Source organism: Sceloporus undulatus, chromosome 4, assembly GCF_019175285.1.
Source record: "Sceloporus undulatus isolate JIND9_A2432 ecotype Alabama chromosome 4, SceUnd_v1.1, whole genome shotgun sequence".
In the NCBI taxonomy this organism is placed as follows: Eukaryota; Metazoa; Chordata; class Lepidosauria; order Squamata; family Phrynosomatidae; genus Sceloporus; species Sceloporus undulatus.
The window spans coordinates 149,097,740-149,123,265 of record NC_056525.1 but is presented as its reverse complement, the minus strand read 5'-3'; the positions used below and the strand labels follow the sequence as shown (position 1 = coordinate 149,123,265).

Here is a 25,526-nt window from a genome sequence, read left to right as displayed (position 1 = left end):
CTTCCTTCCTTCCTTCCTTCCTTCCTTCCTTCCTTCCTTCCTTCCTTCCTTTCTTGTTTTAAGCGAGGTTGGGAAAGGGAAGATATCTGCATTGAAATCATAGGTAAAACATTGAAATCATGTGAAAATATCCATGTATCTGAACTCTGTCAGGAGTGGGAACTTTGGTTCTCTTTAATTCCAAGAAGTCTTCTTAACAACTTCACCAAACTACAGTTTTAGTAAACAATAAAATAAAATAGACTTGTGACACCTTGAAGAGTAAGATTTTTAAGGTGCTGTTAAGTCTGACATGGCTACTTTTCTGGAATTCACTTCCATTGCCTATATTCTTTCATAGGGTAACTAAGTTGTTATATGAATAAGGAGAGGGTGAATATTTCATGCAGGAATACTACAGGGTTTCTCTGCTGAATAGTCATATTCCTTAAAATCCTTAAAATAGAAATGCGGGATATCTTAACATAAATGTGTGTAAAAAGCTCTCCACTGCATCTCCAGTATAACAGTTAGTATATTCTCTAAGGAGGCCAATACCAGGATTAAAACAGTTGATAAAATGAGGATAGAAAACAATAATCTCAGTTTTGCTTTAAAAAATGATGGGGTTCTGTGCTTACCAGGTGGAACATGAATTGATTTGTATTTGATGCATCCTGGAAAAACTGCTTTAATTTCATATTCTTCACATTCTTGAAGTCCAGTAAGCTTATTTGTGTTCTTGTTCCAATCACAAAGGTAACCATTGAGGCAGCTAACATTTTGCAGATCTGATGCTCCATCAATGCTAATATTTGCACTAACATAGGGACGAGCATCCTCATAGTTCTGCACCGACAGGCTAATATTATCTAGGAAATGAGGAAGAAAGATATTCTCACACACTTCTTGGCAAGATTTCTTTGAAATATACAGAGAAACCATTTTTAACATGCCCTTCCTGTTTCAAGCAAGATTCAGAGCATGCAGAGCAAATTAACCTACCACTGTCATATTGTTGATGTATGGTGCTTTTATTGTCTAATTGCCCAACCATATTGATGCAATGTTTACAGAAGGGGCATCAGTTCTGATGTCATCATCATCTGGTCATAACCCTCCTATGTTTCCCCATTATAACCAAAGAAAATTCATTAAGGGTACACAGTGGTCAAGGCCATATATCAGAGTAGTGTAGTGTAGATCTGCATTAATTGTGCTATGCATACTTCATGTTGATTGACAATACTGCTGCTATTGCACAACTAACCCAAGACACAAAATGTGCAGGCAACTGCATAACCAAGTATGCATGCATCCATGCACAATGGTTATCAGTGCACAGTAAGTAACACTTATCTGTGTGTATGCAAAGCTGAGCTCATTGTGTGATGACATCACATGCATGATGAAATCACCAGGAGAGGCCTTTTGTCAGACTCACCACTGCCAGAAGCATGGTTGGAAGTGATGTGAAAGAAGGCCTTCCAAGTGGTTACCCCTAGACTCTGGAACTCCCTTTCCTAAGAGGTCAGAGAGGCTCCCTTTCTGTTGTGCTTCTGCTACCAGGCAAATGCTTTTTTGTTCCTGCTGACTTTCAAAACAGAAAGTTTCTAAAGAATTGCTGAGGGTGCTGTACTGTTTTAGATGGAACTGTTTTAATTGCTTTTTATCTTTTAATTGTATTTTATATTTTAAGTGTATTTTTAAATCAGTTTTAATATTGTCAGTAGTTTAATCCCATTGTAATGTCCACTTTTTTGTATGTTTTAGCTATACTGAATCTTTGAAAATTGTAAGCTACCTTGAATTCCACTTTTGGGAGAAAGGTGGGATATAAATATAATGACAACAACGATGATGATGATGATGATGATGATGATGATGATGATGATGATGATGATGATGATGATGATGCACACTTCTGCTTCAAAAACCTTGAACTGAGTACAGATGTTCTGCATGAGACAAAAATGCCCAACTAACTCTGTAGGAGTTCTTTTGTAATGGTATTTTGGGGTGTTTTTTATTGGAGAATTGAAGGATCTCCCAGCCTGTTAGCAATTACCAATGCTAACACTGATTTTCTACTAAGGCCTTCAAAATGTGTGTCACTTACCACAACCCTCACTGGCAAGTCAACCAGAGCTTAGCAGCCATATAGGATGGTACCCACAAGGATCAGTTAATTTTTTCCCTCCCTCTCCCCAAATGGAGGCCAGGAAACACAGTGAGATTTGAACCTCCTGGTGACCACAGTATACTGCTGTTCACTTGCATGTATCTCCAAGGGGTCCAAAATTGTGCAAGTTTTCATTATTCTTTGAAATGTGCAGCATTTTTAATTAGGTTGTTTTAATTGTTTTTAAACATGTTGTTTAATGTGTTTTATATTGTGAGCCACCTTGGGTCTCTTTGTGGGAGAAAGGCGGGATAGAAATAAAATAAAATAAATAATAAAACCATTGCCTTATCATGGAGGGATCTTTCTAACTCGCTTATTAAATTTTCTAAATTTCCTTTCCCAAACGAATTATTCATGGGTCAACTCCATGAAAGAAACAATTACTTGTAATATATACATGTCTTCCTATGTGACAGTGTTTACCTCAGTGTCTGGTTGTTAACTAAAAGAGAGAGAGGGTTAAAGGCATTCCAGCCCATGGAATTTACACATTCACATAACATACTGAAAGGGACATTTTATGCTTCATGAATTTTTTGTTAAAAAAAAAAACCCCTCAGGATTGTATCCAACACGAGTCATGTAAAATCAGATGATTGCAATGTATTCCACTTCACATCTCCTACCATACCATAGATAAACATGATACTGAGACAGAGCACCATATCACATTAAGAAATGGGTGTTTCAATACATGTAGGTGGCACTATGATAGTAATTATTAGTTTTAAAGTGCATGTTTTAACCAAGGGTATGCAGATACACAGATAGGACTTGTATGAAGTAGTTTTACATCCAACAATGTTTTATTATCTGCTTGTCTCTCCAAAATCTTATAATTTACATATAGCTATTCTTATGCATGAGTAATTCATACAATATAATTCTTCTTTGAGAATGTAGAATGGGAATTAACTGTGTCTGCAAATGAACTAACAGAGAAAGCAGCATCTGATAAAGTTAATTTATATCCTTTCTTATAGCAAATGTTGATGTCCTCTTCAGCAGAGAGAGAAAAAGAAAGACTTACCACAATTTCTGGCAGGAGTTGCTGTAAAAAAAGGAGAGAGAATAATATGAGAAAGCAATTTGTTGAAATTGTCTTGAGAAGAAGAGTTAAATATCACTCTTTAGCTATAGCACTTAAGTATGTACTTCTTTGTGTATACTTTAGTTTTGATATATTTGAATATATACTTGAAAATATGATCCGCTAAAACACCAAATATCTAAAATACTATGATATACTCTGGCTGATTTGTTCTTTGTGTTTGGCATTTAAATATACAAAGAATTAATACATATTGTATTGATTAACTAATATTGCATAATTATTTTGGGACCAATGAATTAGTATCCAGCATGGTCAGTGAAATATGAACCATTACACAGTTGGGATTTGATCCACAGATTGTGGTGGGCTACCATCTGCATCCCAGGCTCAATAAATATAGTCATGTTCCAGAAAACCTCAGGGATACTTAAAGTCCCAAGACTAAATAGCTCCTTAGCAGTGGCTGGTGCCCACTCCAGTGAGCTGGGCAGAAGACAGAGTTTTCAAGGGTGAAACCACAGAGCTATCAACTATGGAGCCAACTATTCCTACTTTGCTGGCTAACATCCTCCTTGGCAAGGTTTATGTAAACCTTGTACCCAACTGGTGTTTCAAAGGGGTAGTGGGAACTGGGTGGCTAGTACTACTTTTGCCCAAACAACAGGGCAAACATTGCCATAATTTGTGTCTTATGCCAAGTTTCTATTGTACTTAGTCTCTCAGCAGGTACAAAAGTTTGGGACCAGTTCAGTTATATTACTGGTTTTCTGCACTGGACTAAGAATGGCTGCAGCTTCACCAGTGAGTTGCACCATTCTCAAGAAAGATCGCACAACTACTGGATATACTCATGTATAAGTCTAGAAATTTTAATCACAACATTGACCCCAAAAAACTGAGTTGATGTATTCACAGGTCAATTTAAGTACTGTACTTTAACTCTTATATTTATAAAAAAGGAAGCATCCCTTTTGGAAGTTTGATTCCTTTCTCTGCTAGATATTGTGTGTGAGATGAATGGGGCTGGTGGCGAGTTGTTCAAACTTCTGCCCAGAGTGTTATAAATTCTGCTTGAAGATCTACCCACACATTTCCCAATGAGAAACTGTTCTGACTCAATTTCCCTTCATGTCTATAGACCTTGTTTCTTAAAGTAGATTTCAACTCTAGCAGTTGGTTTAAGAGTTAGAATTAATAACTGGTCTTAAAGCTGGCCTTGCTTAAGACCCAGAGAGCCAACAATCTTATTTTGTGCTCTTAAACTCTAGAAGCAGAATTCAAGACCTGGACAGGAATTCTCATGAAATAGACATAAAAGTTAAAACCAAAGTTTATATAATGATCATAGGCATGTGAATAGAATTCCAAGCTATATGCATGCATGCAGTGGTAAGATGGCACTTAAATGTGTGCATGTTTGTCACCTATTGGACCAGAGGTGGTGTCTGCAGGAGCTTGAGAGATGTTTGCTGGAGTGTCAGTAGATGCTGAGCTGTCGGCATGTATGGAAGAATTATTCAAATCATCTATCAGGGAATAAAACAAATGTTAGTCTTACATCCAGCAACAACTATCAAATTCTCATAATTGGCAATGACCTTGAAGTGAAGCTGCAAGGAGAGAAAAATCTGTCATTTCCCTTTTAAGAACAAAATTAGAATTCTTAGGCCAAAATACTATTGCTAGCCCCAACTAGAGTACTAGAGTACACCAGCTGAATCAATGGAACTTACATGAGTGTTAACTTACCAACTTCCTACTTGTTCAATTGATCTATTCTAGTAATAGAATTTAGGCCTTTAGGCATTTGGCTCCTATCTTACCCACTTTAAGTATGCTTAGAATTGTGTTGCTAATGTAAATCTAAGGTGTAATCATATTCACATTTGCTTGGAATAAGTCCTACTCAATACAAGGAATCATTTTGATGTCATGGCAAAATACTCTATGGTTTATCATGCCAAGGCCAAATTTAGGCAAGCCTTGGGCTTGTGCAGTACTTTGCTGCTTAATATGACACGTAGGCGTGTTACAGACAACCCCTTTATGGCATCCTGTAACTGGCCCTTTCCCCGCTGTATCAGGGCCTCAGCTGCCACAACGGCAGCCTCTGAGGCCCCGATCCGCCGCTTTCCAGGCCACGGGGAAGCGGCAAAATGCCGCTTCCCCGCCGCCTGGAAAGGGGTGTCCTTGGGGCTTCATGGTGGCGGGGAGGAGGAGAAAAGGGCCGCTCAGCCCCTTTCTCCCTTGCATCGCTGGCCCAGCCATCTAAAGGCTGCACGAGCAACGCAAACCGCAGAAGGAGCTCCATTTCGGAGCTCCTTCTCACGCCGTGGAAAGGGCGCTCTAGGTGCCCTCGCGTGGGGCGACAATGTCACAACCGCACCACCTCGTTTGGAGGCGGCGCGGTGGTGACGTAGTCATGGCAGCACCCATCTGTATTTTATATGGACTCATCGTGTACTAGGGTGCCGTTTGTAAAGGGCCATAGTTTCAAAGAGAAGTTCGAGATGTTTTTATTTCCATTTCTGATTCTAAATGAAATAAACTGTGGTTAATCTTAACTATGATTTGTTTGAAATGTGCCAGCGTCAGACTATGATTACTCAAAGCTAATTTGTTTCTATTAACTGTAGAATCAGAGTGCATCTACAGAGTAGAGATAATGCAGTTTGGCAACACTTTAACTGCTATAACTCCATCTACAGAATTTGTGGTTTTGTGAGGCACCAGCATTCTTTGGAAGAGAAGGCTAAAACCCTGTAAAACAACAAATCCCAAGATTGCATAGAACGGCGCTACAGCACTTAAGGTGGTGTCAAACTGCATTTTTTCCTATAGTGTAGATGCACCCTAAGACTAAGCCCAGTTTAGGGTTCAGATGACATGTTAGACTATCTGTGGATAGTTGAAAATAAAAGCAATATTATCTGAACTCCTCTGGTGATGCCAGAAGAAAGAGAATCCGGAACTGGAAGGGTGGAAAGTAGGATATCTTCTCTCAGTAAGCCACTGTTTATCTTAATGTCAAAATAAAGTCACCTTGGGGACCCTGCCATTGCCCTCCAGAACCACTGTCCATGTGGACAACTCTGCTGAGCACTATGCCAGGGGCAGGGACGTAGCTAGGATTTTAGGAAGGGGGGGTCCAGACTAAGTGCCACCATTATAATGGGGCTTGAGTACAGCGGCGCAGCAGCACACACCATTCATTTTTCTAATGGAAGGGGGGGGTCTGGACCCCAAGACCCCCCCCCTTGGCTACGTCCTTGCCAGGGGTCAGGCAGAGTTAGACAACAGTGGCTGTTCACGCATAATCTCATAATATAGTGTGCCCGCGTCATACGCGGGCACACCTTACACGGCTTGAGCATAAGCGTTCAAGCCACGGGGCATGTGCGGAGCGGAAGGGGCGGCGCGTCCCATTCAATTGAATGGGCGCATGCGCCCGTTGCACCCCGCGCGCTGCCATGCCGCCGTGCATGAGCCCCATTGTTTACAATGGGGCTTGAGCATAGGCGGAATTCACCTTACACAGAGGGATCCGGAACGGATCCCCGCATAAGGCAAGGACCCACTGTACATATCGATTTTATAGTATGTACACCAAGCAGTTACACATGTGGATGCTCTGGGGACACTGGAAAAGAACATGGCAAACCTGATGGTGCATGCGGGATGGTGGAAGGAGAGAATGGAGGAAAGGCAGCAGTGCTGCTGAATGTCTGAGTGCTGGAAGAGTTTGAATCCATGTGAGTGGTGAGGGATGAGTTGCTTGGTGGATGAGTCTCTGGAGTAACAAAAGTGCAATCAACTTATTATTACCATTGTTAGGATACAATAGTCAAGCATTAAAAGCTTGCAGGCAACTTTAACAGAAAGGAAGAGAGGATGGAATTCCTGATCTTTTCTAAACTTTTTCCCCCCATTAAACACATGAAACTATGAACATGTACAAACATTTAGGCTGTGCATATGATATTGTAATTTAAAGGTATAATTTCACTAGTTCTTCATGTCACATCTCTTGCCATTACATTAAGTGATACATGAGAATTATGATTTATGAGTAACATAGTACAATTAAAATTACTAAGACTTCTGTATGGTGTGGTATGGGAGGAGGTCAATGGGCGTTGACATCATGAGTTACTACACTGGGTGATGCCAACCCTAGTGATCACACTGCACACACACACATGCACACACACAGAAAAAGCCACACAAAGCCTCTTATCTCAGCAGAATCCCATGGCCATATAAACTAATTTAGTATTTTTGCTGTCATCACTCCCTTTCACTGGAGCCATGACTGTTACAGTCACTTTGGTACACCATACAACCATATCTGTGACGTATGCTTTCCAACATCTATACTCCCACACAACCAATGTATTTAGGCCTGTCAATTGATGGTGGAATGTGGAGATTATGGCCCACCCTGTTCTCCTTTCGGCAGCACTATGATCCCCATCTTTTCAGTACATTGCAAGAGGAATTATCACCTACAAACAGGAGCAGGAAAAGCTGCAATTAAAGTCTTAAGGGCTAGAGCAGAGAGCATCAGCAGGGCTGAACAGGGCAGACTGAGGGTTAGGGTTAGGGTATATTTTCCCTGTTTCATAAGGGTGAATGATGCCAGCGACAGCTTCCATATTGCTAGTGCTTGGATGCTGACTTTCCTCAGCAGCTATCTATGTAGGTGTTTAGTTCTCAGCCCATTCTCCTAAAACTGCTGCACCATTGTTTCTCATTCCATTCTATTTTATATTGAAATATACAGAGATGTCTTACCTACACACTCACCCCACCTAACTGTCAATTGATTTCAGAATTACTCATCACTCGTTGTCTGTTGCCACACCACATAATTTTTTCCACTCCATCTGAGTAATGCTTCTAGAGCCACTCAGCAGTTACTTCAGAACATTAAAACTTAATATTCTCCCATCCCCAACTTTTAAGGAACACAGTATCCCCGAATCAGGATAACCTTGATCAGAAAAACTCTCCAAAGCAAACCTGGGATGGTGATGAAAACTGTTGTGGCAGAAGGAGAAGGAGAAATCATTTTCCTAACAGGCATTACAGTAGAATTAGAGGTTTGGTAAAGAACCACTGTGTCTTTTACTGTTGAGCCAGGCTTTCCATCCAGGGTGCTTGCAGGTGAGGTTGCCGTGGTGTGTGGAGGTATGATAGAAGGATCAGGAGTTGGAGAGTGACTTGCATTCCCTAAGGTGAGCAGATGTGGGGGGAGGGGGAACAAGAAATCAGACACATTTTACAACAGATCCTGAAACAGAGTAGTATGATGTGGCCAAACACCAGAGTCTGTCTAATAGAGGGAATTTGGTTTCTCAGATATCTATCATTTCATGCCAACCAGTGAAGATATATATTATGATGTTAGGTCTCCTGACCAAAAGATCTCTTGTCTTTTATTTTACAGAAGGTAATTACGTGCAATGGGGATCTGAATAAAAGATTCAGTCAGTGTCCAAGAATAAGATTTGTTTGCCTCTATGCTATTGCCGCAATCCATTTGCTCTCCCAAAGTTGTTCTTAGCAATGAGGGGGAAACATATAGACATAAGCACTATAGCACACATGTTTTCGTCCCTTGTTTTGTGGCTAACAAGGGCCTGTACATACAGAATCATGGCACGGTGTACTGATGCTGGATGCCCTGACTCCGCCCCCAGGGCATCATGATGCCGTGCACCATTCCAGACAGCGCGTGGCATCAGATGATGCAGTGCCAAAGGGGTGCCATACAGCTGTGCTGCTGCAAGTATGGCTTCCTTTGGAGGGCGCAAAAAGGAGCTGCTTTTTGCTTCATTTGGGCCGTGCCAGGTGCAGGAAAACTATGGCCCATGGTCCCATTGTGATACTACTGTTCTCCATACCCCAAAATGTTACCAGTTTTCTTGCTGACATACTTTGTGACATGTTGATGGTCCACAGAGTTCCTCATCCCTCCATTTCTTCTAATCTGCTTGCTTGTCACTCAGTTTGGTGACAATTCTTACTTGCTGAAAACTATTTAGAATCCTGAGGAAATTTTTGAGGCCAAGAAAAATATTCGACATATTGTATAGAATACAAGAGAAATGACAGAAGCTTTCCCAAGGCCATGGTAATTAAATATCATAGACCAGAAATAGACCTGTGTATTTCTTGGGTTCAGTACTCACAACTAACATAAACATTGTTAGAACGGGCAAAATTACTTCTTTGGCAAAGTACAGTGGTACCCCGGGATACGAATTACCCAGCTTACGAATTTTTCGGGATACGAAAAAATCCCATAGGGATTTATTGTTTCGGCTTACGAAGGTTTTTTCGGGTTACGAAAAAACCTCGGCGCTATTTTCAATGGAGCCGCGGCGGAGCCGCGGCTTTTTTTCCATTAGCGCCTATGGCAATTCAGGTTACGAAGGTTTTTCGGGTTACGAAATTAGCCGCGGAACGAATTAATTTCGTAACCCGAGGTACCACTGTATCTGCTTCTTAAAGCAGGTTGTACTGATATTTTTCATGCTTTAGTTTTCTTTCACAAAGCTTCCTGACAGCTGAATTCTCCTTTGAAGATAACATAAGATTGGATTAATCTATAATCATGAAATGGAATGGAGAGGGGGGGACACTCTTTAATAACTTAGTTTGTGAACAGAAAAGGCAAGGAAAGCACAGCTATTGCAAATAAATAGCTGAGGCCCAAGACAGACGGGTGGGAAGTGGCATGTCATCGCTGATTCTATGGTTCGAGAGTGCGCACCAACTTCACACTCCCAAACCCTAATCCGTACGGACACTGCCATCATGGCAGCCTCCTGTCCCCCTGGAGGACGCCATGATGGTGCAAGCACAGCACCGTGTCTGCATGTTGTGGTGTCACTCTCGCCTTATCGCCATGCAACATTGTGCCAATGGTGGACCCATTGCATTGGCTGCGTGCACCTAAAAGAACCCAGTTTGGTCGTGCAGTTTGGCTGCTGCAGCATGCCTTGGGAGCAAAAACAGGTGGCTTCAGCCTGCCCTTTTGGAGCAGTCTGTCAGCCCCTAAATATAAGCACCTGGACAAAAGAGCAAAAATAAAGAGCAGAAAAAGGACAAGATTATTGATTTTCCATATTACTGATTCACCTCCCCTTCATCAACGTGCTCTTGGGTGGATTACAGATTTTTAAATACTTGAAACCATTAAATCAGTATAAAACTAGCAAAAGTATAGCATCAAAATACAGTAAAGCTCAAAGAACATTTAATCAAGGTGGAAGCAAAGCGTGATTAATAGCTGGCAAACAGCATAACAATAAAGAGAGGCCCTAATAGTATGGTGAACTTGGCTATAATTGATTATGTTTGTGATCAAAACAAATCTTAGTTGACTCTAAGAATCTCTCAGCCAACCTGGCCAAACTAAAAACAACTTTCTGGGGACTGATCCAGTTTCTCTCTTCTCCCTTACAACTCACTATCAATCCTACTGTTCTACAAACAGGATTCTCCAGTTGCCTTTCCAGATACCTTTCCATATTGCTGACCTCCTACTCCACTCACCCACCACTGCCCAGAATATAGAAAACGTGGCTTGCAACAACAACAAAAAGACAGAAAATGAACACCATTACAGAACTGGATCCTGCCCAATGTACAGCAGACATTTCACAGTAATGTAATTCAATTAATGGTCTTTTCTTACCATCTGGATAATCATTAGAAGGAGGTACTTTTTGATCTAGAAAGAAAGAAAGATGACAGCGTTATAGTCTGAAATACTACATATATATTTTTTCCCAGAAGGGTCTTTGGTCCCCTTAAGTATATTTTTAAAAAGACAGAAAGATCTGGCACCAATATTTTAAATGTATTTCATGCCAAGATGGTTAAATGGGTTCTTGAGTGTGGTAGTTGACAGTGTATCATAAACAACAACAAAATCGTAGACAGAAGACAATTTCTGCTCTTATAATTTGGAAAGGAACATATTAAATGAGCAATGAAATACAGTAAGAACCAGTGGCAGCTCATGAACCAAGAGAGAGAAACCTCATCACAGAATGGATCAAGGTGCACTTTACTTGGTTCAAAAAACAAACATCTCAAACTTAACGAAAAGTGCACAGAAGCAAAAATACAGCAAAGACAAAATAAGATTGGACAATTAAGGATGCATTGAATTACATGTTTTTGTTGTTGCTTTTTAAATTATACAAGCTGAGTCTCCCTTATCCAAAGTTTTTGGATTTCAGATTTTGGGGGATTTTGGAATACCTGTACTTGTACATATCTACATAATGAGATAGCTTGAAGATTGGACTCAAGTCTAAACACAAAATTCATTTATGTTTCATCGCCTTATACACATAGCCCAAATGCAATTGTGTACAATTTTTTAAGTAATTCTGTGCACAAAACAATGTTTGCGCACACTGACCCATCAGAAAGCAAAGCTGTCACTATCTCAGCCATCCATGAAAAAATAGTTTTTGAAATATTTCAGGTTTTGAAATTCCAGATAAGGGAGACTCAGTTTTGATCACTACTTTGTGAGAGGTACTAAGAGTTACCAAAATGCAAGATATCCAAAACAATCAACTATTTGATCAGTTCCCCACTGACACAAAGAAGCTTATTAGGTCACTGTGACATTCTGACAGCTAAAGGTTATAGCAAGAGACCAACAACTAACAAGATGTTAACTTTAAATCCCAATATTATTTAACTGCAGGCATATTGTATGTATTAACAATATACTCCACAGATCAAGGCTTGATTATAGACTTAATCTCATTCTTTCATCCAGTCACTAAAAGCTCCATCACACAATATATCACCTAGCACAAAACAGCGTGCAGTACATATTTTTAAAAATTAAGGCAGAGGTGCTAGTTTTACTGGTTAGTTTCCTGTGATATCCAAAGAAAGTGCCGTGCCTCACTTATAGTTCAAGCATTTGATAGTTGTGATCTAAACTTTGCTAGAATGAAAGCAGCATGACATCCTGGATCCTTTGAAGTTCAAAAGACTGGATCTTTGGTCTTGGGAATGAATTTGTTCACTTCTCTTATATAAAGACTACAGTGAAATGGAGGTAAAAGGAAATTATCATCTCTATAAAACAATAATGACAGAAAGTACTGAATCCTACTGTTAAGTGACAATCACTGAAAATGTGGCAGGGAGTTACCAAAGGTATAAAAATGCATGAAGTGAAACTGCATGCAGTGCTTTCCCCAACCCCCCCAGAGAATCTGCTTTTTACATCATTACAAAAAAGGTAGTAGTTTCTTCTGCAGTACTGTTTATATACACAGGGTTCACCGAAACATTCAAGTTTTAAAAGCTCACAAACAGCCACTGGAAGCATTGATCTTGTGTGTGTTTTGGAGGAGTCTCAAACTTTAGAGTTATGCACATCCACTGCAATAATATTCTTTGCCATGTTGCAAGGATAGATAACTTGTGCTCCTCTTGATATTGTTGAAACACAACTTCCATGATCCTTGCAACCAGGGATGGCAGCGGTTGCAGTCCAACAACATCTGGAGCTCCACAAGTTGATAATTCCTAGCATATCTGAGGGGAAAACCACATGCACAAATCAACTGATTTCTTCAATTATTTTATCTCTCAGAAAGGAATTCCTAACTTATAAGTGGCATTACTTGTATGCTGGGTCAGATGTACACTTGAGCAATAGAGCAAAGGTCTGAACTGGCACTTTCATTTCATTCCAGTACATCCACTATTGCCCTCTGAGATTTAATTATAAATATAAATAAATTATTATTATTTCTCCAGATTTTACTCACTCAGCAAAGATTATTCAAACAAGAACAATACAAGCTGATGCTTTAATTCGCTGCTTTTTATATTATTATTTTCCTGTTTTCTCACAAAGTGACAGATTTCTCCCCATCTTGCCCCATTTCCTGTTTTGCTTCCATTTTACTTTTCCTTCCTAACATAATGCTTTGCTACCAGAAGAATCTAATTCCATCAAGTGAATCATTTCACTTCCTTCAAATATAACTCTCTGTTCAAGTATCCCACTATCCAATGTAACATTGTGACAAATTACTGTCACACCAAGGAGCAAAAAACACTCAAAGGAACTGTGGCTTTCATTGTCCCCAAGATTTGCGTTTTTTAAACAAAAACAAAATGGACTGAATTTCATCTAAGGAAACTATAAGCTCATGTCCCCAATATATATGATTCCCTTAAATGAAGTTCAGCTTATTTTGTTTTTGCTTATTTTTCAAAATTACTTTGGACCTGAAGAAGGCAAATATTGGAGAATCTCTTCCTTGTCTTTCACTGGCAGTTGGCACCTTCCAGTTCCATAGGCTTGGGAATGTACTTTGGATTTTACTCTCAGTTTTAAAGTTGCTGTCCAAGATGATGAACCTTATATCCAAAACAGCTTTAGCACCTTGGATAAATCCATTAATGTTCAAACTAAAACCTGGAGTGGACTCACAGCCCCACTGAAATGAAAGCCAACAGCTACCACTGTCTTTCCCCCTTCTTAGACCTTTTTTATTTTTAAATTTATATACCCCTGTCAGGTATGCTAGCTTGTAATGATAGAAATCAACCAGAATCGCATATCTGCATGCAAATATACAGAATATAGCTCCCTAGACTGAAAACAGAGTGGAACTCATTTTGCTTCGGAAAACCCATTTATTTGCAAGGCCTGTGGTGCATTCCAGAAAGGGAGGGAAATGGTAAAAAATGTGTACAACTGAAAAAGTATGTGTGATTTAAAATGCAGTTATTTTGAAAGATGTGCATAAAGATGCTTTCTTGTTATTTCTGTATGCCTTCAAATCACTTCCAATTTATGGTGATCCTGAGGCAAACCTATCAATGGGTTTTGTGAGATAGGTCTGTTCAGGGGTGGTTGTCATTACCTCCCTCTTGTAGGAATAGTTGGTATCTATGGCCATGTCCGTACAGAGGAAAATAAATGTTTGGATGATCCACGGTGCCAAAATAGGTGTAACACAAATCCAGTGTTTACTCCTGGATGGTGTTCCAGGGTAAAAAGAATCCCCATTTGCTCTGAATCAGGCTAGAATCTCTGGAGAATATCTTGAACTGCATGCTAGTGCAGGGACAGGGGAAAAGCAGTGAGAGGTGGGCAGAAGAAGTCAGGAGAAAGCACCCTGATGGCTTGGGAGATTGTGCAGGCAGTACTGCCAGTACCAGCCATTGTGGATGCAGTTTCTGTGGCTGCCTGAAAGCCCCGATAATAAGCCAGGTTTTACTGTCAGTGTGGATACAGTCCATATCAGGTACAGCGCAGTAAAACCAGTGCAATATGAGCTTGTGGTAGAAACAGGAGAAAATATTGAGTGTGTTCTTGTAAGGTTGTGTGTGTGGTTTTTTTAAAGAAAAAGTTGTCTGTATTGTTTCAGAAAATCCATCTTGGGATAGAAAATGAAAGAAAATTACCTACATGCCCATAAGAGAGCCCTAAGGCTGGTTCTCATATATGTAATTTGGCTAGCATCCACTATGAGGCGGGAGCCTCATGATCATTCCCTTCCCAGACAAAAGCAGGCAAAGAACTAACTAAATTTTAGGATAATAGGGAAGTAACCTCTGCAGGCAGAAAGGGAGCAAAAGGCTTGAGTAGGTAAAATAGATATGGACACTTTTATATCAAATAATCTGATCCTAAGGATTATCATTCTGGCTAATTTTTTCTTCTGGACTCTCCTTCTTTTGACATTTTTAAACAGTATTTGGATGGCCATTTCTCAAGACTGTTTTAATTGTGTATTCCTGCATGGTGGGGGTTGGACAAGATGGCCCTTGCAGTCCTTTCCAACTCTATGATTCTTTGATTAAAAACACTTTATTTTAAAAAATGGGGGGAAATGGGAATTCACCACTGAGTTACTGGTAATCTACTTATCACAGTACTCAAAATAAATTTAGTCATGCTTCCTATTTTTTTTATTTCACATTTGAATTTAAGGAGGGAGAAATGATTAGCACAACAACATATTTTAATCAGTCATAAGGCTGACACGATACTAATAGCAGAAAACATCATAGACTTGGAACAATTACTAAGGAAAGTCAAAGAAGAAAGTGCAAAGGCAGACTTTATACTGAACACAAAAACAAAACAAAAATAATGAACACAGAGGATCTAACTAAATTCAATCTAGATAATGAGAAAATTGAAATATTAAAATTAATCCTGTATCTTGGATCAAATGCTGATCAGAACAGAGACTGCTGTCAAGAAATCAGAAGAATACTAGGAACGGGAAGGGCAGCTATGAAAGAACTAGACAAGATCCTAAAGACTAAAGAAATACAACTGAACACCAAAGTTAGAAATGTCCAGGCCATTGTATTCCCCGTCACCATGAACAGATGTGAGAACTGGACAGTGAAGAAAGCCAACAGAAAGAAAATAAACCTATCTGAGATGTGGTACTGGAGAATAGTGCTAAGAATACTATGGACAAAGCTGAGGCTGTTGTATTTAAACCACATCATGAGAAGGCAAAGGCAAGCTAGAGAAGATAGAAGGTAGCAGAAAAAGAGGAAGACTGCATGCCAGATGGGTAGACTCAATCACAGAGGTCATAGGCCTGAGCCTGCAGGACCTGAGCAGAGCAATGGGGGACAGGGGGGCTTGGAGATGTCTCAACCACAGCATCACCATGAGTTGGGGTCGACTCAAGGGCAGTGGAGTGAATGAAACAGAAACACCCAGAGTATTTTCCCTTTATTTTAGTAGTGCCTATAACCGTCATGAGCATCAGCTCCTAGTCATGAATATGAAACAGTCACAGCCACTATTACCTCATACTGCCTTTACTTGTTATTGAACTTTTTCAAGGCAATGTCATGCAATGTGATTTACCCATATCTCCAATTTCCTTTTTCCTTTCTTGTGCATAATGCATTGGAAATTTAGTAAGAAATCAATAGATGGCACCATAGCACCAAAGTCTGTAGCACACTGTAACCGAGGAGAGATCTGTGTCTTGGAACATGGGAGAAGTGAATCACTAGGCTAACCGAAAATGAAAGCCTTTCCTTTTTAAAAAAACAGCCAAAATTAAGAAAAGTCACAGGGCAGCTTATCATTTACAAATATCTTACTGAACTTGAGTTACAGGCCCATGTTAAGTCTAGGTTGAATGGATCACATTTCATCTTTACAGTCAGAATTTGAGGGCAAGTGAAATAGTTTCTACAGTTTATCCTCAGAAAATGGCTTAATAGACTGAGGTGAAAGTTGGCAGTGTAAGAGAGACTGATGTGAGGATAGTCAATGCTGCTTCTGGGATTCGAAGAAGCAGAAAATGAGTGTGTATAGAAGCTTAATTTCACCTCCTGAAGTTTGAACATTATTTTCCTTCACAATCTTTTGCTGAATTTTGATTTTTCCAGCTGATTTCTTTCTATGTATAGAGTCTTTTAAGAAACCATTATGTTAGGTGCATAACAGAGAGTCTATTATGAGTTACATGTGATACAAAGAGTATGCATTTTATATAATATAAAGAGCATGCATTTTAAATTAGATTTTCTCCCATTTTAGTTTAGTTTAGCATGTATTCACCTTGTGTTACCTATCTGATGACCCTCACACTGAACATTTATAGCACTATGATTCTCATTTAATTGTCATGGCAACATTCAGTGGAATCCGAGGATTTGTAGTTTGGTCAGAGGCAAGAGAGTTCTTTGGCTGACAATTCTAAATGTCTCCCAAATGGCAAATCCCAGGACTCAGTACAATGTTGCCATGGCAGTTAAAGCACAGTCATAGAGTGTGAAAAGCCCCAAGGATGGAGGAGGAAATAGAATAGGGCTGTGTTTGGTTTCTAGGGAGACAGGAGAGAATACAGGTAAGGAGGAGTGCACTGTGTTCCATCACATGGAAAGAAGAAAATATCTACACTTAAGGAAAGAGAAATAACTTGAAAATAAGAGAAAAATATTATTTCAATAGTTTATAATGATTTGTGTTGTCCTTAACACACTAGATTGTCTTGTTGTTCTTGTGTGCCTTCAAGTCTCCAATTTATGGTGGCCCTAAGGTTTTCTTGGCAAGATTTGTTCAAAGGAAATTTGCTATTGCCTTCTCCTGAGGCTGAGAGCATGTGACTTGCCCAAGGTCACCAGTGGGTTTCATGGCCAAGCTGGGAAACAAACCCTGGTCTCCAGAGTCATAGTCCAATGTTCAAACCACTATGCCATCTTGTCAACATACTCATCGTTCATCTTTGCTAAGAAAATTAACTCTCTCCTGTTCCTGAGAAAAATACCAGATGTATTTTAATAGAGAATCCATGTTAGTAGAACACTCCCTTCTCCCATACGGCATTTCTGCACAGAAAAACAACAATTTCTATACAGAAAAATGTTTTCTGTGCAGTAAATGCTGTTTTTCTGTGCAAAAACATGCGTGCTTTTTGCACAGAATAAGGTGCAAAACAGACCAGCAGTAAGTGCTGGGTTGGGAGCGGTGTCTGAGTGTAACATTTTAGATGCCACATGCTCTGATACTGTCTCCACACCATTGGGAAGCTGCATGGCTGACTGCACATGTGGCAGTTTCACAGCATTTCGGTGGTGCAGCATTTACACATGCTGTGCTGCCAAAATGCTGAAAAGCTGCATTGGCAAGGGCACTTCTTTTCTGCTCCCCAAAGGAGCATTTTGCCACTTATTTTTGGGCTAGAAAAGTGCTGGATCAGGACCACAGCCATGACCCTGATCCGATGCTCAAATGGGTGGCATGATGCCACCCCTTTTGGGCCATCGGTTTTGGCCCTAAGTCTCAAACTACAAACTATTTATGCCCACCCAGGATTCTCCTCATCATCATTTCCCAACATTCAGGAAACTTTTCTTTGCTTGAGAGTCAACGATTTACAAATATTATTTCCATCCCCATTCCTTATCTACCTTGTTTCTGCTATTATTGTAGTTTTTTAAAATCAGATTTTGTTATAATCTTATATATTTTTTCATTTATTAGCATTTGTAAGTTTGCAAATTAATAATTGCAACAAATGGAACAAATCTTTCACAAAGTAGTTTTGACCTTGTACATTTCTTCATAAAGAACATAAAATCTGAATTCTTTTGAATGAATTGAATAGGGATGGGGCAGATAAGAAGAGATGAAATCTTGAGGGCCAGTTAGAAATGCAGAAATGATGATGGCTAGGAATAGGTAGGGGCAGTAAGTAAGAGAAGGAGCTTTGGTTTGATGGGAGCTGACAGTGAAGAAAGAATTCATGGAGACATTTTACTTTAACTTCACTGAGAAGCTGGATCATACTGTGTAAGGAGCCAGCATTAGGACAGCTGTCCAATTTCATTATTATACAATAAATATTTACTTTTTTGTTTTCTACATCTCTACCAGGATATTTTGATTCTATAATTAAGAAGGAAAATAGGTGACATATTACTGCATTTAACCCAACAATCAGCACAATTGGCTTGTCCATTAACAGTGTCACCTTGGGGCCTAAGAACCAGACCGAGGAAGGGTTTTTTTGAAAAGCATAGTGAGTGCATGCATAATGGTACCATACATTTCCAGTGAGATCTAACATCTGCTGTTGAACCAACTCGTATACTCACTGTCCTGTTGTTTCTTTGTCTGTGGGGCAGGAAGTGGAAAGATGCATTTTCTTTTCTCTTTCCAATGACAAGTGGGGCAGAATTGACTAAATCAGTTGTGTTCTTATGTTTCTACCAGTGGAAAAGGTGTTTGCCTCAAATAATTTAGAAGAGGGGAGAACAGAAGAGGGGGGAGTCTTGCCAATCCCATTAGAATCAGGCAAAAGCAAATGCTGCATCCTTTCTTAGCCTTGTTTGCCCACACATCCCAGTTTTCATCTATGAAATGTTGGAGAGTATATAAGTGATCAAAAGTCTAAAGTTTGGAACATCATGAACAACCTGGATAGGGGTGCCATCACATCTCATATGGGTGAAAAGGGAGAATATAAATTAAATAACCAAATCTGCCACAGTTGGGTAACTGACTCTGCCCTTTCACTGCCACTTAATTTTGATAGAGGCTAGCCATTTTAAGCTCCTTTCTCACACTCTTATTTTAATAGGGCCTTGAAGTTAGACATACAGTGGGTCCTCGCCTTACACGGGGGATCCGTTCCGGATCCCTCCGCGTAAGGCGAATTCCGCCTATGCTCAAGCCCCATTGGAAACAATGGGGCTTGTGCGCGGTGGCGCGGCGGCGCGGGCATGCGCGGGGTGCAACAGGCGGGCGCGCCCATTCAATTGAATGGGACACATTGCCGCTTTTGCCCCGCGCGCGCCAGCGGCTTTGAGCGCCTATGCTCAAAGCCGCCTATAAAAAGGCAGCGTATGGCGAGGCGAGACTGTAATAATAATAATTATTATTATTATTTATAATCCACCTCTCCCTGTGTTGGATCAAGGCGGGTAACAACATATTCAAAGAGAAAACAATAATATCAAAGGCATTCGAATCATTCCAAAGAGAACAATTTAGGCACATGGGGAGTGAAATTAGGGGATCAATTTGGGAAGGCCCGCCAGAAGAGATCTGTTTTTATTGCCTTCTTAAAGTCCTCGAAAGATGTTAGTTGGCAGATCTCGTCCGGCAGATAGTTCCAGATTTTTGCAGTGGTAGCAGAAAACATCCTCTGGGAAGTAGTTACCAGTATAGTTCTCTGTGACTGTAGTAGGTTCTTCCCTGAGGACCTGAGAGTGCAGGAAGGATTGTATGGGAGGATGTGTTCCCTCAGGTAAGCTAGACCCAGGCCATGTAGGACTTTATAGGTAATAACCAACACCTTATATTGTGCCCGGAAGCTAATAGGCAGCCAGTGTAGGGATTTTAAGACAGGTGTGATAGAATGTGATGCTAATACCACTAGGGTCAGAGTTCTGATATGGAGAGAGAGCAGGAATTGTTTTCTTGGATTTCCCTCCTACTTCTCTGCTGTTTCAAACTGATATCCTACCCTCCCTCAATCACTCTATCCTTCATTCCCCCAAAAGTATTTTCTTTGAGATTGGCCTGGAAGAGAGTGTCTTTCCATTGCATGAAGAGGGTCCTATACAGCTTTGAATTCCAACTTACTAGCTTTCTTGGGATGGAGAATGCCATCCAGAAAAGTAACGGAAAGAAGTATCTCTTTCCCAGGATCTCTTGTTGTCCAACTTGATCTCTCTCACACACTGTAGAGAAGATACCAACTCCTCTCACTATGCAAATACTCTCTGGCCTGTTACAAATGGGCCTTCGCGGTGCCCCTGTCACGTGCTGGGGTTGGCCGAGGACCTAGCGTCCACACCGGCCTCACCCCTAGCACGTGACGGGGCGTAAAAATGGCGGCACCCTATACACACGGGCGCCGCCATTTTTACATGCCCCAGATATGATGCCGTGAGTGTGAGAGTAGCACTTCACCGCACTCCATCTGGGGCGCAAGAAGAAGCGCCATTTGGGGGCTTCTTTCTGCTCCGCGAGGGAGCCGCGCGGTTTGGCTGCTGCGGCTCCCTCATGGAGCAACCAGCAGCGGCGCGAGACCGCCTGTTTTGGGCGGTCTGTAATGTGCCCCTGTGTCTAAAATACTATTGGTATTCCTAACTAGAGTAGACCCATAAAATAATAGAATTTACACAAGTGTTGACTCACTATTCAACAGTTAATCAAATGGGTCTATTCTAGTGAAGACCATCAATAAAATTTAGAGCTATGCATCTGCAGCTACTATGTTACAAGTACCCAACGGAGAACCAATGGCATCTAAACAGAATGATACGACAGTTAGAAGTACTCTTGAAGACCCTCTAATCCAGCTTTCTGATACTGGCAAAGCATTTAAAAGCATCTTTTCTCTTTGACAATTAAGTGGGAGAGTGGCTAACAAGCAGACTAAGGTTCATTTCACATTAGACAGTTATAATACTACAACTGAAGACCACTGATTCTTAGTTGTGATCCCTTTGGGATTTCTAAAACTATACACCTAGAATCTTGGCACCCTCTCTGTAAGGCACTATGGACAATCATGGCTAAAGAAAAATACGGGGAACTGAAATGTAGCACAATAAAATGTCTTTAAGTAAGGCTGTATCTCTCTTACACACACACATTCAGAATTTAGATGGTTCCAGTACTGGAGGCCAAAAAGTAATTTTCTTGGAGCTCAGAGTAGTAATGACTCAAGATTTTTGTTGTTTTCCTTCTTTTCCTTGGAACATTTGATTTTGCTCTTGTGGATAACTGCAAGGTTAGTCTTGAGAGGAAGGAAAGGAATTGGGGTGCAGACCTATTTTGATTCAAATGCAAAATACTACTTCACTGTTTCTCTTTCATTTCCTCCCAAGAAAGGTCTCTAGCCAGTTAGCATGTTTTGCTGAAAATGCTGCAGCTACTCGGCATAACTATAACCATAACCATGTCCATAACTACTGGGAAATATAGGCTACAGCCCATCACAAGTTTACTCTCAAAGAGTGGTGTAGGTAAGGCTGAACTTGGTGGTTGAGGTCAAAAACCTTGGAGCTTTTGTAAAACCACACGGAGCACAGCAAGTAATGGGGACAGCAGCATTTGGACCAGCATGGGAATGCTAAGGCCTCCATTCAATGGTGGCAACTACTCGCTATAACATTCCTTCTGTGTTTTTCCTCCCAATATTTTAGCTAAGGTCACAGGAAAGAAGAGTGATCACCAGGATTCACAGATAATTATTAGTGCAATGCTCTAATTATTATTATTTAAAAAACATATTACCATTGTCTACAACAAAATTGAGAGCTAGCATGGTGTAGTGGTTTGAGCATTGAACTATGACTTAGGAGGCCAGGGTTTGAATTCCAGCTTGGCCATGTGAGGCCATTGGGTGACCTTGGTCAAGACATATACTCTCAGCCTCAACGAATGGCCATTGCAACCCCACTGAAGAAATTTGCCAAGAAAACTCCATGATAGGTTTGCCTTAGGGTCACCATTAAGTCAGAAATGACTTGAGGGCACACATAGGGTTGCCAAATCCCGCCGGGGGCGGGACTTTCCCGGGTTTGGACTGGTCTGCACGGTCCTGTTCCAGTTGGGCCTTTGTCCCGGGTCCCCCCCCCCCCCCCGGGCTTTGTTAGGGTGCTGCTGTGGCGGGGCCTTTGGCTGCTCTTGCGGCCGCCGCTGCTGCCGCCACCATTGCAGCTATTGCTCTGGCCTGCTGGGGGCCGCTCCTCTGGCCTCGGCAAGGCCTCTAAGGCGGCTCTGCGGTGGGGGCTACGGCCGCGGGCTCCTCCACCCTCGCTGAGGCCTGGGAGGCAGCTCCGCAGTAAGGGCTCTGGCCGCGGGCTCCTCTGGCCTCAGCAAGGCCTCTGAGGCGGCTTCGCAGTTGGGGCTCCAGCCGCGGGCTCCTCCGCCCTCGCCAAGGCCTGGGAGGCAGCTCCATGGTCAGGGCTCCGGCCGCGGGCTCCTCTGGCCTCGGTGAGGCCAGTTCCAGGGAGGCCTCTGCCAGTGCTGGGGGGGCCTTGGCAGTGGTGCTGCGCTTAGCAGCTCCACCGAAGCCTCAACCAGCAGAAGGCATTGGAAGCAGCATTGTGCTTGCTTGGGGCCTTGGCAGAGGCCCCAGAAGATAAGGTAAAGGGGCTTGGGTGTGGGGTGGGTGCTAGGCCTTCTACTGCCACATCCACCTCCCTTTGAGGATGGCAGATGAGCAGCAGAGAGGCCCAGGGCCTAAGAGGGGAGAGTAATGGGTTTTTCAAATTTATTTATGTTTTACCTTTAATTTGGTGTGTCCTCCATTTTTAAAAAATGTCCTACATTTTGCTGCACAATGTCCCGGTTTTGAGGTAGGCAATTATGGCAACCCCAGGCACCCAACAACATCAACAAAATGGTGCTTTTCCCTAATTCAAAGTACTAAAGGCTGACCTCTGCTTTCTTTAGTCAAGTTTACTCCTTCAGTCACAAGGGTGTTATGATTCCATTGAATTTAAAATGCACATTTTTCTCTGGTTTCACAATCTGTTACTGCTGTTTCTCCCTATCAAAGCAAGAATGTGGAAGCAGTTGTTTAACTTTGTTGTTGTGTACTTTCTGACTTATGGCGACCCCAAGGTGAACCTATCCTGGGGTTTTCTTGGCAAGTTTCTTCAGAGATGATTTGCCATTGTTTAAATAAACATGAATATTTTGTTCTAGTTGTGAGCAATGAATTTGTAAACAGGTGATTAAATGGTTGAAGTCAATATAATAATAGTAAAATAATATGACTGGAATATGCTGAAGGCAAGGTTTTTGAGAATGAGATGAGAAGATGCATCATATTTTAAATATTAGTATTTGCCACAGAAACAATAGTAATAAATGTTGAAAACAGACTATTTCTGCATTGTTCAGTTGGACTTTAAACATTTGTGGCACTGCCTTAAGCCTTCAAAGCCTCTGTAATGGTAAAGTTCCCCTGAGACAGGCAGGTTTTAAGTAAGGCCTGAGTAACTTGTAACCCACCAAGTGAAATGCAGCCCGTCAGCTGCATGTTGTGGCATGTCAAGTGCTCGGTGGCCCTGCTGTTTTTGCAGGTCTGAAGAAGTAGCAGAAACAGTTTTAGTCCACCATGCACAACTGGTAGCCTGTATTTGGCTTTGAGGTTCACAAGTTATGCAGGCCTGCCTTAAGCATTGATTTGCTAGCCCAGCTAGCTTTACACTAGGCCTTTAACTCAACATTGCTATTGAGGGAACTGAAAGCCTGTCATCCAATTCCAACTAATAGTGCACTGTGAGTGTCCACATTATCTGCTAGACTAGAGTGGTGGTATCAGATAATTGGTATAGCTGCAGTTAATGGCACTATAGTTACTTCTCAGTTACATATTTGTGGTGTTTCCATTATGTCTACTTCAGTTTTTCTCTCTTTCAGAAGCCCAGGGAAGGAAAAAGGAACAGGGTGTGCAGCACCCTGTGGTTTAGAGAGCAAAGTGGTGAAACTTGGTTACCATAGCACCAGCATGCTCAATGCTTTAGCCCACTCTGAGTATGAAACCACAACTTCTCCAGTGCAGTTGTCAGCTTCCTGATTCAATGTATTTGCTATAAGTGTGTGCTTGTAATTATACTAATTTCTTTGCTAGTTTGTTTTTTGCCAGACATAACTATGAAGCACCCTGTTAGTTCCAGAGGGCAAGAGACAGACTATATAGTTTGAATTAGCCCTAATTTGTATATTTAACAACTCATGAAGAGAGTCCAGTCTCATAAACTCTTTAGCATATGGGGGGTGGGGGGTGGTGGTATTGCTAATGGAAGGGTGTGGTGCTTAGTTGGGGAGGCAGATTTCTAGATCTGCTTTATTATGTTCATAGGTGAAAGCAGATGCTGGATCATGTTTATTGCATTTATTACATTCATATCCTGCTCCTCCTCCCATGAAGTAAAGACCATGAGCGTGGCACTTCCTCTCTCTACTTTATCCTTAGAAAAGCCATGTGAGATAATCCAAGCTGAGAGAGAGTGTGACTGACCCAAGGTCACCCAGTGAGTTTCAAGCTGAGTTAGGACATATTGTATCTCTCAAATTTCAGTCCAGCACTTCAACCACTGCATATTAATAGCTCTCTTTTCACATGCCATACCAGTGTTACACAAAATTCTGATGGTGGTTGTAACCTTTTTCCTACTTAGGAGTCAGAACACTGGGACCTAAAAAAAACAATCTTCTAAGTGTGAAACAAGTATGCCTTACTGTTGGAAGAACTTACACTCTTCTGTTTCCGCACAAGTCACTCATTGGTATGCCCACCAATTCACAAGAGGACAACCCACAAAATTATTAATGGAGAGGGGCAGTACTCCCAGAGGGGAGTATTTTGCTCTGGATCTGCATGATGGGCCATTAAACCATCACTTATATCTGGTAATGGCCTGCTGCTGAGAAGGCTGATTTCAGGTTCAAGCTATCAAGAATTCCGACCTGGTTTGAGAAGTAAACCATGAAGAAGGGAGGAAGAGAAAGCATTTGTGCATGATGATTTGTTCACTTCACATTTCAGTGCACATCTACATAACCCATACTTCCCTATCCAATGCAATTTTCTTTTGGTATACACCTCTGTATTTTGTGATGTAGCTTTTCAATCCAGCCCACAGTATTTTAATTATTATTAAATTTTATTGGTTTTCACTTTTAAAAACAAACAAACAAACAAAACCATCAAACACAATTAAAAGAAACAATCATCTGACATAATATATCTATCACCCAACAATAAGATGTAATTATCTAGCCTATTA

At 41.1% G+C, this 25,526-nt stretch overlaps 1 protein-coding gene across 1 annotated transcript in view; it reads right to left on the bottom strand.

Annotated features, from left to right (window-relative positions):
- PTPRC (protein tyrosine phosphatase receptor type C) overlaps positions 1-25,526 on the bottom strand; it is a 111,483-nt gene that overhangs the window by 46,578 nt on the left and 39,379 nt on the right. Inside the window, exons 3-7 of the mRNA XM_042464396.1 lie at positions 10,924-10,959; positions 6,880-7,008; positions 4,643-4,744; positions 3,195-3,215; positions 621-851 (exon numbers count right to left, since the gene is read on the bottom strand). Coding sequence (XP_042320330.1) covers positions 621-851; positions 3,195-3,215; positions 4,643-4,744; positions 6,880-7,008; positions 10,924-10,959 — 519 coding nt within the window. The remainder of the gene's footprint in view (positions 1-620; positions 852-3,194; positions 3,216-4,642; positions 4,745-6,879; positions 7,009-10,923; positions 10,960-25,526) is intronic.